Consider the following 12,758-nt stretch of genomic DNA (forward strand, 5'->3'; position numbering starts at 1 on the left):
TGTTTGAGAGTAACTTCTGGGAAAATCCTCCGCGTCGCTCCTGCCCTTCGCTTTTTTTCTTAGCTCGGTGTCGGAAACCAACCAAAGAAAAGGTCCAGAACTGGCTGGAGCTAATTTCTCGCATTGCAAAGAGCAACTTTTTTTTAAAGCTCCCTCCCCTAAAAAATGTCCGATCAAATCACAATTTATCTTTAATGTGGTTTTTTAAAAATATAAAAGTGAGGTGGTTTTTTTTGGGGGGGGGGCAGGAGTCCCAAATCATTTTTAAAAAAATAAAAAATAAACTCGCTCTCCTTTCTGTTAATTTTTTGGGTTGACTCTGGCCAGGATCTTTCTCTTGCCCTCTAAATCAACTTATTGTGGGTGTTCCCCTCTCCCCGGAACAATCGCAACTGGAAGATAACGGATGGCCTCGAAGGAGAAGGAGGAGGAGGAGGAGGAGGAGGAGGAGGAGGAGGGGGAAGAAGAAGAAGAAGAAGAAGAAGAAGAAGAAGAAGAAGAAGAAGAAGAAGAAGAAGAAGAAGAAGAAGAAAGGAGGAGGAGAAGAAAGAAAGAAAGAAAAGAAGAAAGAAAGAAAAGAAGAAGAAAGAAGGAGAAGAAGAGGGAGGAGGAGGAGGAGAAGAAAGAAAGAAAAGAAGAAAGAAAGAAAAGAAGAAAGAAGGAGAAGAAGAAGAAGAAGAAGAGGGAGGAGGAGAAGAAGAAAGAAAGAAAAGAAGAAGAAAGAAAAAGAAGAAGAAGAAGAAGAAGAAGAAGAAGAGGGAGGAGGAGAAGAAAAAAGGGGGTTACTCCTCACCCCCCCCCCCCCGACCAGTCCTCCGATCGCCCCCCCTCCCCGCTTTCCCGGCGACCGCTTCCTCCTTTCCTCCCCGGCTGGTCAATTTCAGCGGGTCAATTTCCCTTTAGGGCGAGGGGGCGGGGCTTCGGGGGGAGGGCGGGGCCTGTCCTCCACTCTGGGCTCTGCTGCCAGCCCTTCCCGGGGGCCAAAAAGCCTCCGAGCTCAGTTTAGCCCGCAGGACAAGACCGGCGGGGGCGGCAAAGGCAGCGTCCAGGCCCAAGGCGGCTTGAAGCCCGGCATGCGCCTGCCTGGGCGAGAGCCCGTCCCGCCGGCTGAAGCGGGTGGCCCGACTGCCCGCCGCTCTCCTGCTCTCCGGGCGCCTTCGAGCCCCTGTGCAGGCGGCTGGGCTGAAGCGGCACCGCCGACCGCGCTCGCTTCGGACGCCGAGCGGAGCCTCGTCCGTCGGGACCGAGGCTGATCCGCCACCCAGAAGAACCCATCTCCCCGCGTCCAGCGCGTCGGCCTTTCCCTGGCGCGGAGATCGGGCGGGCCGGCGTCTGGGTTGCGCCCGGAGCCGGGAGGAGGCTGCTCCGCCCCCCGGCGCTCTTCATGCACCTGCCGCTTCAGGACGCGCTCCTGAGCATGGGCGACGCCGGGGGAGGCGGCGGGGGCTTCTCGCTGGCTGGGCCCCTGCTGAGGAGCCCCGTGCCGGGAGGTCCCCCGTCTCGTCTCCACAGCATCGAGGCCATCCTGGGATTTACCAAAGAGGACCCCCGTTTGGGCGGCTTCCAAGGCCAGGAGGGCAACGGCGGGGCCAAGCCGGGCAAAGAGGCGGCCGAGAAGACGGGCGCCGGCGGGGAAGGCTTCTCCCAAATGCCCGCCCAGGAGGCGCTGAGGCAGGAACAGGCGAGCCCCAGGACGGGACGCTTCGGAGGTGAGAGGGGCTGGGAGGGGGGAGAGAAAAATCATCAGTCCGTTTTCTGGCCCCCATAAAGCTTGGATCCCAGCATCCTTAATTCCCAGCCCCCAGAATTTTGGGAGGTCTCAGGTGTGAAAGTCGCATTCTTTTAAATTCCCTTCTGTAATTCTGAGAACGATTGTTTCAAGATCAGCCCCTCTTTTCTATGGCCTTAAATTATTTGTAAAAAAAATAATAAAAGTGGGATGCACATGAATCAGTCAATAAAATTTTGCCGCTCTAAAGCTTATTTCCGTGATTTAAGCTTAACTGTAGCAAATTTGCTAGGGCTAAACTTGAATCACTGAAATAAGCTTTAGATCAAGTAAATTTTTTATTTATTTATTAACATGCGTCCTGCCTTTATGACATTAATAGGGAAGTCCCTTAGGACTGAGGTGCATATTCCATTTCTCAAGCTTAACAGAAGGTGACAAATATTAGGCTAGCTAACCTTAAGGGCTTTGGTTGGGACACGTTTATAATAAAGGACTTTTTCATTACCTTGGAAAATCTGTTAGCGATGCTTTCCAGCACCTGCGCAGTCCAGATACATTGGGCCTTCTCATAAAGTTTCCAGCCAGGGACACAAGAGAGTTACAGTCCCAAAGGATCTGAAGACGCCACTTTGAGAAAGCCACTGATGAAGATGGATCCCTACCAATAAAGGAGAATATTTATAACTCAGGGTTGAAATGTGGAGTTCTTGGTGCTCTCTGAGCTTGGTTGTCTAGCACTGATGATGATATCTAGTTTGGGTAACGCAAACGTCTGCGAGAAAACAACCAACCTCGAGAATATCAAGTAACCCTCAGGTTGATCCCGGTTCTGTTGGAAACATGTAATCATTTCCAAAGCAGTTTTCTGGCTAAAGACATCCTTCCATTTTCAGAATAGCCTTCATGCTTTTTTGAAACTTGCCTGGTTCTCTGCTTCTCTTCCCCTATGGGCGCTGCCCTCCGATATGTGATTTCATCCAAAATGATCTGTCAAAAGAGCACAGAGCCGGTGCTTAGTATGTGGCTGATGGATCACGTACCCCAAAAGACCTTGCAGTTTTAATCAGCGTCATTTTTAATGAGCCACTCAGTTAAAAAATGAAGTGATTTTTTTTTTTGTCCTCTGAGAAGAACTTTCTGCAACTCCTTGTAGGAAGGGATTTGAGGGAGCGATATATATTAAATAAGCGCATTCTGCATGGCCTTAGAATTCCCCCTTGGAAGTAATTGGATTAATCTCTCTTAAGATGTCGGTCAGGGCCTCCTAAATCTGTGACTCTCAGATCCTTGGAAATGAATGAGACGGACATATAAGTGATCTAGGACAGTGATCACCAACCAGTGGTCCATGAGAAAATCTTGGAGGACCGCAGAAAAATCATCTGAATTTTTTATATTACACTAAATACTATTTACCTTTAAAAAATCATATTAGTGGTCTGTGGGATTTAAAATTATGAATTTAGTGGTCCCTGAGGTCCAAAAGGTTGGTGACCTCTTACCTAGGATGCCTTGGCTTTAGAGGAACAGTCTTATGGGGAAGTCATAAGATTTAGGATTACACTTAGTTCCCAGTTCAAATACGCCTGCTGGGCAAAGCCAAGGTCTTTTCACAATTTTGTCATGCAAACCACGTCATCCTTAGGAGCATCTGATGGACGACTGCTGTGAGAACCAGAAATTGGACTAATAAAGGAGGACACTAGGAGCAAGTTCGGAGACAGTGGGTCCTTATGGTAGAATGATGCTGACAATCTTTCAATCTGGGGAAAGAAAAGAAATGGCTTGTGATGTAGAATGACTGTAGGATTCAGCTCTTCCTTGTTTGAGAGGGCTTCAGTAGAATACCCAAGCAAGACTAGTATCCACAACTCCCGCTACTTATCCAAAGTAACTGAATTCTGGGTAGACCTGAGCAAGAGTGGGCTATAGGCACGTCCAAGATCACAGATTAAGGGAGCAGGGGGAAAATGAACATCTAGTAGTAGAATATTATTGATTCCGATCAGTTGGTTTTAACATGGATGTTACGTCTATGGAGATTCTCAATCACCCAGGTCGTGGTTGTTACAAAGCGCTTTTTCCAAAACTGGATTGTTAGTTTTTTGTTGTTCTTTGTTTGAAAACATTTCACTTCTCGTCTAAGAAGCATCTTAGATTCTAGCTGATTGGCGGGATATGGAAGGATTTATACACATAAATCCTTCCATTCCGCACCAGTCAGTTAGAACTGAAAAAGTTTCCTAGATGGGAAGCAAAACAGTTTCAAACTGACTCCACTCCCAAGGATCCAATCTGGTCATGGTGATTGCAGCATTGGATCCTGCAACATTATCCTGGGACGCGTATATTTTTCCTTCGTTCATGAAAACCAAGAAAGTTCAGGTGCCTTTTAGACAAAGCACCATTGGGACAAGATAGAATTTCAAAATAAATGGATAAAAGAGGAAGCAAAAGCAAAGAACTTAACATTTGCCTAATAGCAGAACAATCAATACATATTGAGAAAATGCTTGATAAGGCTGTGCAGTGATTTGATCTGAATTTCAAAAAGAGTTTGGATAGGATAGAAAGAGCACCAGTTGGCAATCCATTAAAATAGCCGCATCCATTCCCAGTATGAGGCAGTTCCTAGTGGGCAGGAAAGTGTGGCTTGTTTAAGGAATTGCTGACGCTGTGTTTAGACTCCTGCATAGCTTCAAACAACTTCTTGAATTCAAATCCAAAGCACTGCACAGTTCAGCGCTTAATAGAAAATACACAATTTCCTCTTAGAAAATCACTATTTGGTGTGTGCATCAGTAGCTAGAGACTCTCATGTAAACTCTTCATGAAAGCTATTTCAAATAAAACAAATAAGCAATTGAAGGAACTGTCTGGAAAATAAATAAATAAAAGGATGTTGAAATCAAGAGATTTTGCGTGGCTATGCTTGGCATCAATTGAATATTCTGGTGTAAATCCACTTAAAAGGTCGATCAAACTTTCCCTATTTCTCACTTCTCAGATCCCTATTGTACCAAACATTCAGACAACTGCTTGAGCCCTGAGCTGGCTGCTTGTAACAGTGACGGCAAACTCTTAGATGAAGACCAGCCCAAGAAGAAGCATAGAAGGAACCGTACCACCTTCACTACTTATCAACTACACGAGCTGGAGCGAGCTTTTGAAAAATCTCACTATCCTGATGTTTACAGCCGAGAAGAGCTTGCCATGAAAGTTAATCTACCTGAAGTCAGAGTTCAGGTGAAAAACATGCCCTTCCCTTCCCTTCTAATGGTGATCTAATAGCACCATGAAATTTAGAATTACTAACCTCTTTCTTCTTCCTTCATTAGAGCATTGCAATCCCACAGCAGCCTTTATTTTACTAATCCAATTTAAAGGCACTCTCTTTCTTTGTTTGTTTCTTTCTCTCTTTTTTTTTGTATTTTGCCCCTCTGGAGCTAATTTCAGATTTGCACCCAGGTTAAATGGTTTGCAAAAGGGATTTTCTCTAATCTGGTTGGTTTTTGTGTGTGTGTGTGTGTGTGTGTGTGTGTGTGTGTTTTCTAAAATTTCAGACTGTAATTATTAGTATTTGGTTTCAGCACCTGTAACTTATGGTCCTTCCACTCATGGCATTTCGAGCCCATAAAATCACCTAAAACCACATATGCAAAAATTCATTCATCTCTTGTTTTCCTTTCTGTAATACTCACCTTGTCCCAAATGTAAGCTTGTTCCATATTGTTTCTGCATATATTGGGGGATAATTGTATGTATTTAGCATGCCCTTTCCCAAATTTTCACATTTCTGCAAGCACTTTTCAGGAAGATTTGCCTGATGATATAAAATTCAAGGATTTCATTACAAAATTTGGAGAGCTATCAAAGCCCATGGATAATTGGGTTCTCATTCAGTGTTAATTTGAGCAATATAAATGAGGCTGGTTTGTGTTAAAATCTGATCCAAGTGAATTTCTTCCCAGCCCTACTATAAGCTGAAGTTTATTTATTCATTGGATCCTATAAATCTGGGGATGGAAGGAGAGGTCCAAAAATGGAAGATAGATAGAAGTTTAATGAATTACTTTTTGAATTAGAATATTATACTGTAGAAGACAGCATGATTAGTTGATATTCCACTTTTGCTTTTAGTGCTTTGTTCCTTTAGCTGTTATTTTTTTCCTTTGTTATTGTTGTTAGTTGCAAAGTCATGTCCGACCCATCACGACTCCATGGACAAAATTCCTCCAGGCCTTTCTGTTCTCTACCATCCCCCGGAGTCCATTTAATCTCACACCAACTGCTTTGGTGACTCCATCCAGCCACCTCATTTTCTGTTGTCCCCTTCTTCTTTTGCCCTCAATCTTTGCCAGCATTAAGCTCTTCTCCAGTGAGTCCTTCCTTGTCATTAGGTGGCCAAAGTATTTGAGTTTCCTCTTCAGGATCTGGCCTTCTAAAGAACAGTAAAGGTTGATCTCCTCTAGGACTGACCGGTTTGATCACCTTGCAGTCCAAGGGACTCGCAGGAGTCTTCTCCAGCACCATAGTTCAAAGGCCTCAATTCTTTGGTGCTCAGCTTTTCTTGTGGTCCAACTTTCACAGCCATACATTGCAATTGGGAAAACCAAAGCCTTGACTATACCCACTTTTGTTGGTTGTGATGTCTCTCCTTTTTAGTATGCTATCTATTTTTTCCTGCAACTTCAAAATCAGGTTGCCTCTTTCTTCCAAATAAAAAATTCTTTCAAATTTATTTGGGGTTTACTTGAAGGTAGTTATTTAGCTAATTATGGAACTTTTGAAGCTGAAATTAAATAAAAGAAAACAAGAGTGTATTTTAATCCCTTGCTGTTATATAGTACACCTTTTCATTCATGTCTCATAAAAAACTAATTATAACATAATTAACAAAGATCAAACTATCACTGTTCCCATTCTAAAGCAAATACATTTATACCCTTAGCACGAGCCTTTTGAACTGCTTGGTTAAATCACAAATAACTCATAAGTTGAACCATTAAGTCAAGTTAGGGTAGTTATTCATTGTGCTTAGCCTGTAACTGCAGTGATTTGGGACAATTGTTCCTTCTTTCCATCAAAATTGGCATTTTTATTTATCTAGGGCAGCCCACCGATTGTCAAACAGAAAACCATCAAGTACAGAGAACTGTACTGTCCAGCTGTTAAAGCTGTAGGACAATAGACATTTATAATGCTAACAGCTATGTGTCAACAAATATTGAACAAGACTGCCTGATCTAGAGATTGGAAATTAATTTTACATGATATACTGTAAAGATGAATAGATGCCTTCTTAGAAAATGAAATGCCTAATGAACATACAAAGACACATTATATCAGATTACTAATGCAATATAACTTTTTACTAATGTAGTATGATTTGTAAACTCTTAATTTGGGGTAGAGTCGGGAATGGAGCTGAGCATTTACTAACCAGATGCCCTTTCTAATGTAATTGGGAGAGCAAAAACATGTAAGAATGAGGTCTATGTTTGCATTACACAGGACAACAAGACTGGGAGAATTTCTCTTTTTTTAAATTGTTTATTAATTATTGTAATTGCAATAGTAAAAACTAATACAATTAAAAGAAGGGAAAAAGTGTAGAAAGAGTAAAAAGTGGAAAGGAAAGGGACAAACTAGAGAATAGAAAGAAACAAGTAAGAATATAGCTTAAAAGGAGGAAAAATACATTAAAATGTGATTTCCAACTTTCATCACAAGAAGTATTAACAATTTTAGCAATTTTTCACCTCCTCTTAATTTGCAACTAATGATCTCTTGATCCCATGTTCCACCTCAAATCCACTAACAAATCCATAAAACGTCACGATTTCAGTCTTGATATCAGCAAAAATCCATTAAGGGTTGCCTTAATAGAAATAATAGCTTATTTATTTTAAACTTGGTTAAATAAACCAATTTTATATACCTTCCTTTTACGTCTAACAATCTTTAGTCCATTCAAATCATGTAAACAAAACTTGATTTCTTTTCATTACTTTTTTTTACCACTTCTCTCAAAACTTCACCCAAACTTTAAAAAATCTGTTTTGTAAATCCAATATAAAATAATTATTCAGGTCATTCTCTTGGTTTGTTACTTGTTACTTCTACTTTATTTTTAAAGTATCAATCAATTTCTTTGTATGCCCAATGAAATATCTTTTCCATATCATTCTTGGAGCTTATCATTTCTAGATCCACTTTCAATGTCAACTTTTTCTCTGCCTTGTCAGATAAATCTTGCTTCCCTTTTGCCATTTCTTCCAAAAGATCTTTTTGCTATATTGTCTCCATATCTAAATAGAAGAGACAGGATTGGAAACAGTAACAGGAATTAAAATTGGAGATCAAAACACAATTGAGAAATGTGGCTCATACCGTTTTATGAGCTAGACATACAGAAGACTTCGAAGAGCTCATTTTAAAAAGCGAAAAATCCAAGATAAGATTAAATAGTTAAGACAAAAGGAAAAACAGGAATCGTTTTACCTATTTAATGAAAGCAAAAATGGGTTTATAAACTAAGAGACATTATAAAAGAAATTATTGTGGGACAGAGGAATGGCCACTGTCAAAAAAACTCAAGCATGGATTTAAGTAATGTTGCTTAAAACACAAAGTAGGCTTGAAATATTTCAGCCAATATGTAATTCAGGCTGTATATTCTTATTTGTTGGGGCAATGGATATGGTGAACAATAAATGGGAGAATAATTATTTGTCTTTCATAGATTTTATATGAAGAAGTTTTTTGGGGGGAGGGTTCCCCCCTTTTAATCTCTATTGAATTTGTTTTAGAATGACAACGTCGTGAGTTTCCTGATCAAAAGTGGTAAGAAGTCTTGTGAACAATTTTCAACTGAGACTTTTACACGGTCTATTTAATTATGGGATAGTGTGTTACTTGCTCTTCCATCGGGCACTTTAGTTTTTGGTTATAGTACTAAAAGCTCATATAGCATGGATTCACTCCTTTATAAGTAAATCATTTGCTCTCTTTTAGTCCTACAGAGTAATTTTTCTGGAATGCTACCTTTGTAATAGACTTTTGTGGAACTTAGTAATTAAGCAAAATTCTTCAAATTAACTATACCTAGAATGCCAGTGGTTTAAAGCAAAGATGTACAGACTTTCTAGTCTTTGTACGTTGTACATTTATGCTAAGACATTATTTATTGTCTGTTCACAACAATGTGAAATCATAGCTGTCGGTTCTTTAGCTTGTGTTGGCCTTCATATGTCTCAAGTACTTCCTATAAACCTAGGATGCCATAATGTATCAGTATTGTATATGTTCCAGGCCAAATCATGTGGCCTTTTGCAATTAATAGATGGAAATTTTGTCAACCACAGGCTTTCTAAAAGCCAAATTTTAAGGGACTTTGGGAGCCCCAAGACTTTATGAATGTTAACTGCTTGTTCTATATGTATACATATGTTGCACCAACATGTTGCATTTCCTGCTTTATGGCAAATGTACTGTAACATAGGGTATTTTCCCATCAAAAGTCTGTCTCTCAAGTAATTGTTTGATTAGAGAGACCCAGGTTTCAATCATAAGCTTATGTATTTGGGAGATCATTTAGGATGGCTCTTCAAAAGGGAAAAACATTGACTGTGTATTTTATTTTATTTTATTTATAGTTCATATTTCTAAACCACCCATCTCCCTCAAAGAGGGACATAATCAATGTTATTCACTAGGCACAACCGGCTAAAGCTATTGCCAATTTGTCAAATGTCTATGAAGATTCTCAATCATCCAGGTCATGGTTGTCCCAAAGGTGCTTTTTCAAGAGGCAACTGGACTTTCTGTTTTTTCTTTGAAGATACTTCGCTTCTCATCCAAGAAACTTCTTCAGCAGCTTCTTGGATGAGAAGCAAAGCGTCATCACAGAAAAAAACAGAAAGTCCAGTTGCCTCTTGAAAAAGCACATTTGGGACATGGCAATTCGTCAGTTTTATTTTAATGTGATGGACAATAACACTTCTTAAACATATATTCTGTGGTGGGGCAAGACTCCTATTAACCAAAATATAATAAGAAAAATTTAAAAATAATAAAATCTAGTCAAAATTTAAATAAAACATCAGTCTGATTGATTGAAATAAATTTAAAGCTTTTCCTTCCTAAGCTTGATCTTTTTATAGACACGCAATCCTTAGCACACTGGTCTAAGCCCAAGCATGGATTTTAAGCCTTCTAAACTTTGTTCACCCCAGTTTGGGTTCATACGTAATATTCTCTGTGGCTATCCATAACACTGCAAAATCACCCACACATATCCGATCTCCATCAGGGCGCATGGCAATTTATAAAATATAAGATGACAAGACTTTGTCCTGAAGTTTTTATGCTCTAGAATTCATCCCTCGGTAGACAGCAAATAAAGAGATCAGAAATAAGGAATAAAGAAGGAAGAACATGTTTGTTTCTGTATCTTCAGTTATTTATAGTTGTGCATGTTTGCAGTGGACGTTAGGAACAAAGGATTATGATGTTCTTCTACTTTCTCTCCTCCTCCAATTAATCCAGAAACGGCATTAAATAATCCACTCACTATCAAAAGTGATCAGTGTAATTATTTTTTTTTAAAGAGAGAATTACTGGAAAATTTTGATAAACTTTACCATTCCAAAACCATTGACCAAAGTTACTTACTGATGAGATGAGTATCTATATAAATCAGACAGACAGATGATAGATAGATAGATAGATAGATAGATAGATAGATAGATAGATAGATAGATAGATAGATAGATAGATAGATAGATAGATAGATAGATATAGATGATAGATGGATGGATGGATGGATGGATGGATGGATGGATGGATGGATGGATGGATGGATGGATGGATAGATAGATAGATAGATAGATAGATAGATAGATAGATAGATAGATAGATAGATAGATAGATAGATAGATAGATAATAAAATATTGCTCCAAAGACTTCTTCCTTGAATCTTTGGGCTGGGGGAAACTTGACATCTATCTTCAAAGTTACCCCTAAAAGTACCAGAAGTTTTTAAAGATAGGAAAGAAGCCTATCTTTCCGTAAATTACAGTTTGAACTACTAAGTGCATACAACTTAGATTATTCAGGATTTTCCTTTCCTTCAGTCCGAAAAGTTCACTAGAGAAGCTTGGATGTGTTATTGTCTCTCTCGTGATGATTCATGGATATGGCCTAAAACACTTGGGAGATGTCTTTATCAGTTGAAAGTGAAGTCTTCCTCAGGTTTAGCTCAGCTCTTGGGGCTCTGTACTGTATTTTTTTAAAAATCCCTTTCTTCTCCTTCTAACACAGCAGTCCCCAACCTTTTGGGCACAAAGGACCTGTTTCATGAAAGACATTTTTTCCACGGACTGGGGGCAGGGGGAGTTTACAGTAGGGTTTGCATTCCTATGAGAATCTAATGCCTGATGACCTGAGGTGGAGCTGAGGCTGTGCGGACTGGTTCCCTGGTTCCTAAAGGCCATTGAGCACTGGCAATCTGAAGCCCAGAGGGTGGGGACCCCTGTTCTAACACAGGGGTCCCTGTTCTAACACAGGGGTCCCCAACTCCCAGTCTGTGGACCAGTGGCAAAATCTAATTTTTCCCTCCACCAGTTCTGTGGGCGTGGCTTGTTTGGGGGAGGGGGTCATGTGACTGGGTGGGCGTGGCCAACTCTTTTTTTCACTTTCAACTATTTTTTTTTAGCTTTTTAAAGCATTTTTCCCTGCCGGTTCGGATGAACTGTCAGGAAAAAAATGCTTTAAAAAGCAGGAAAAAAGCTTCTGACGATCGCGCGGCTCGCAGTTGAGCCGTGTGATCCTCAGAAGCTTTTTTTTTTTTTTTTTACTACTGGTTCACAGGACAATCGTCCCTACCGGTTCGGCCGAACCGGGAGGATTTCACCCCTGCTGTGGGTGACCCATCCGTGAGAATACAGGCAGCCCACAAAACCATGCCCCCTCTGGTCCACGGGAAACCTCTCTCCACAGAACCTGTCCCTGGTGCCCAAAAGGTTGTGGACTGCTGCTGTAACATACACACCATCATAGTAACAATCATTTAATAACAGTACGTAGTACTATTTTATGACGTGAATGGCCTCCTTCTCTGGCGTGTGACTAATTCTGAATTCTGCTTCCCTAGGTTTGGTTTCAGAACCGGAGAGCGAAATGGAGGCGTCAGGAGAAGCTGGAAATGACCTCCATGAAGCTGCAGGATTCGCCCATCCTCTCCTTTAACCGCTCTCCTCAACCGTCTGCCATTGGGACTATTGGTAGCAACCTTCCCTTGGAGTCATGGCTCAACCCACCCATGTCGAACAGTAGCCCCCTCCAAACTTTGCCTGGGTTTGTGTCCTCTCCGCAGAGTCTCCCTAGCAGCTACACCCCTCCTCCTTTCCTAAACTCTCCCCCCATGGGACACACTTTGCAGCCCCTGGGGGTCATGGGGCCACCGCCACCTTATCAATGTGGGACGAACTTTGTGGATAAATTCCCATTGGAAGAAGTGGATCCCCGGAATACCAGCATTGCGTCGTTAAGGATGAAAGCAAAGGAGCACATCCAGTCCTTTGGCAAACCGTGGCAGACAATCTGAACTGTGTTTGGAAGAGGTCTCGTTTCTAGCATCTTCTATTGGACGGATAAAGAGAGCCATTGTTCTCGAGAGTGAATTTCAGGGTAGAAGTAAAATGAATGTTCAACAATTAATCAGTGGAATGACTTGCTCCATCACTGGAAGTGTTTAAGGAGAGATTGGACAACCATTTGTCTGAAATGATATAGGAGTTCCTGCTTGAGCAGGAGGCTAGACTAGAAGACCTCCAAGGTCCCTTCCGATTCTGTGATTCTGACAAGCCATCAGTTGCCTCCTTCCATTTCCCACTTGTTAGTTCTAGGTTTCCTTTGGATGGGATTGTAGGATTTTTTTAAAAAAATGATCTCATCATTTGATATCTTGGCTGGATAAAACAAAGACAATTGTAACTTTCCTAGGTGAATTTTGTAAACATT

General features: G+C 41.0%; 1 protein-coding gene across 1 annotated transcript; it reads left to right on the forward strand.

Annotated features, from left to right (window-relative positions):
* The first annotated feature begins 1,384 nt into the window (after nucleotides 1-1,384).
* RAX (retina and anterior neural fold homeobox) lies at nucleotides 1,385-12,342 on the forward strand. The gene is made up of 3 exons (XM_032214725.1): nucleotides 1,385-1,682; nucleotides 4,713-4,978; nucleotides 11,890-12,342. The coding sequence occupies exons 1-3, from the start codon at nucleotides 1,385-1,387 to the stop codon at nucleotides 12,340-12,342; spliced, it is 1,017 nt and encodes a 338-aa protein (XP_032070616.1).
* Nucleotides 12,343-12,758: the final 416 nt, after the last annotated feature.

Source organism: Thamnophis elegans, chromosome 3, assembly GCF_009769535.1.
Source record: "Thamnophis elegans isolate rThaEle1 chromosome 3, rThaEle1.pri, whole genome shotgun sequence".
Classification (NCBI taxonomy): Eukaryota; Metazoa; Chordata; class Lepidosauria; order Squamata; family Colubridae; genus Thamnophis; species Thamnophis elegans.

What these genes read in the sequence shown, in the direction of transcription:
- RAX (XM_032214725.1), top strand. Translation starts at nt 1,385, where the DNA reads ATGCACCTGCCGCTTCAGGACGCGCTCCTGAGCATGGGCGACGCCGGG. An exon ending in GGCGCTGAGGCAGGAACAGG is followed by an intron (nt 1,683 to 4,712) that starts CGAGCCCCAGGA and finishes AAAAGGTCGATC; the next exon opens with AAACTTTCCCTATTTCTCAC. An exon ending in TACCTGAAGTCAGAGTTCAG is followed by an intron (nt 4,979 to 11,889) that starts GTGAAAAACATG and finishes CTGCTTCCCTAG; the next exon opens with GTTTGGTTTCAGAACCGGAG.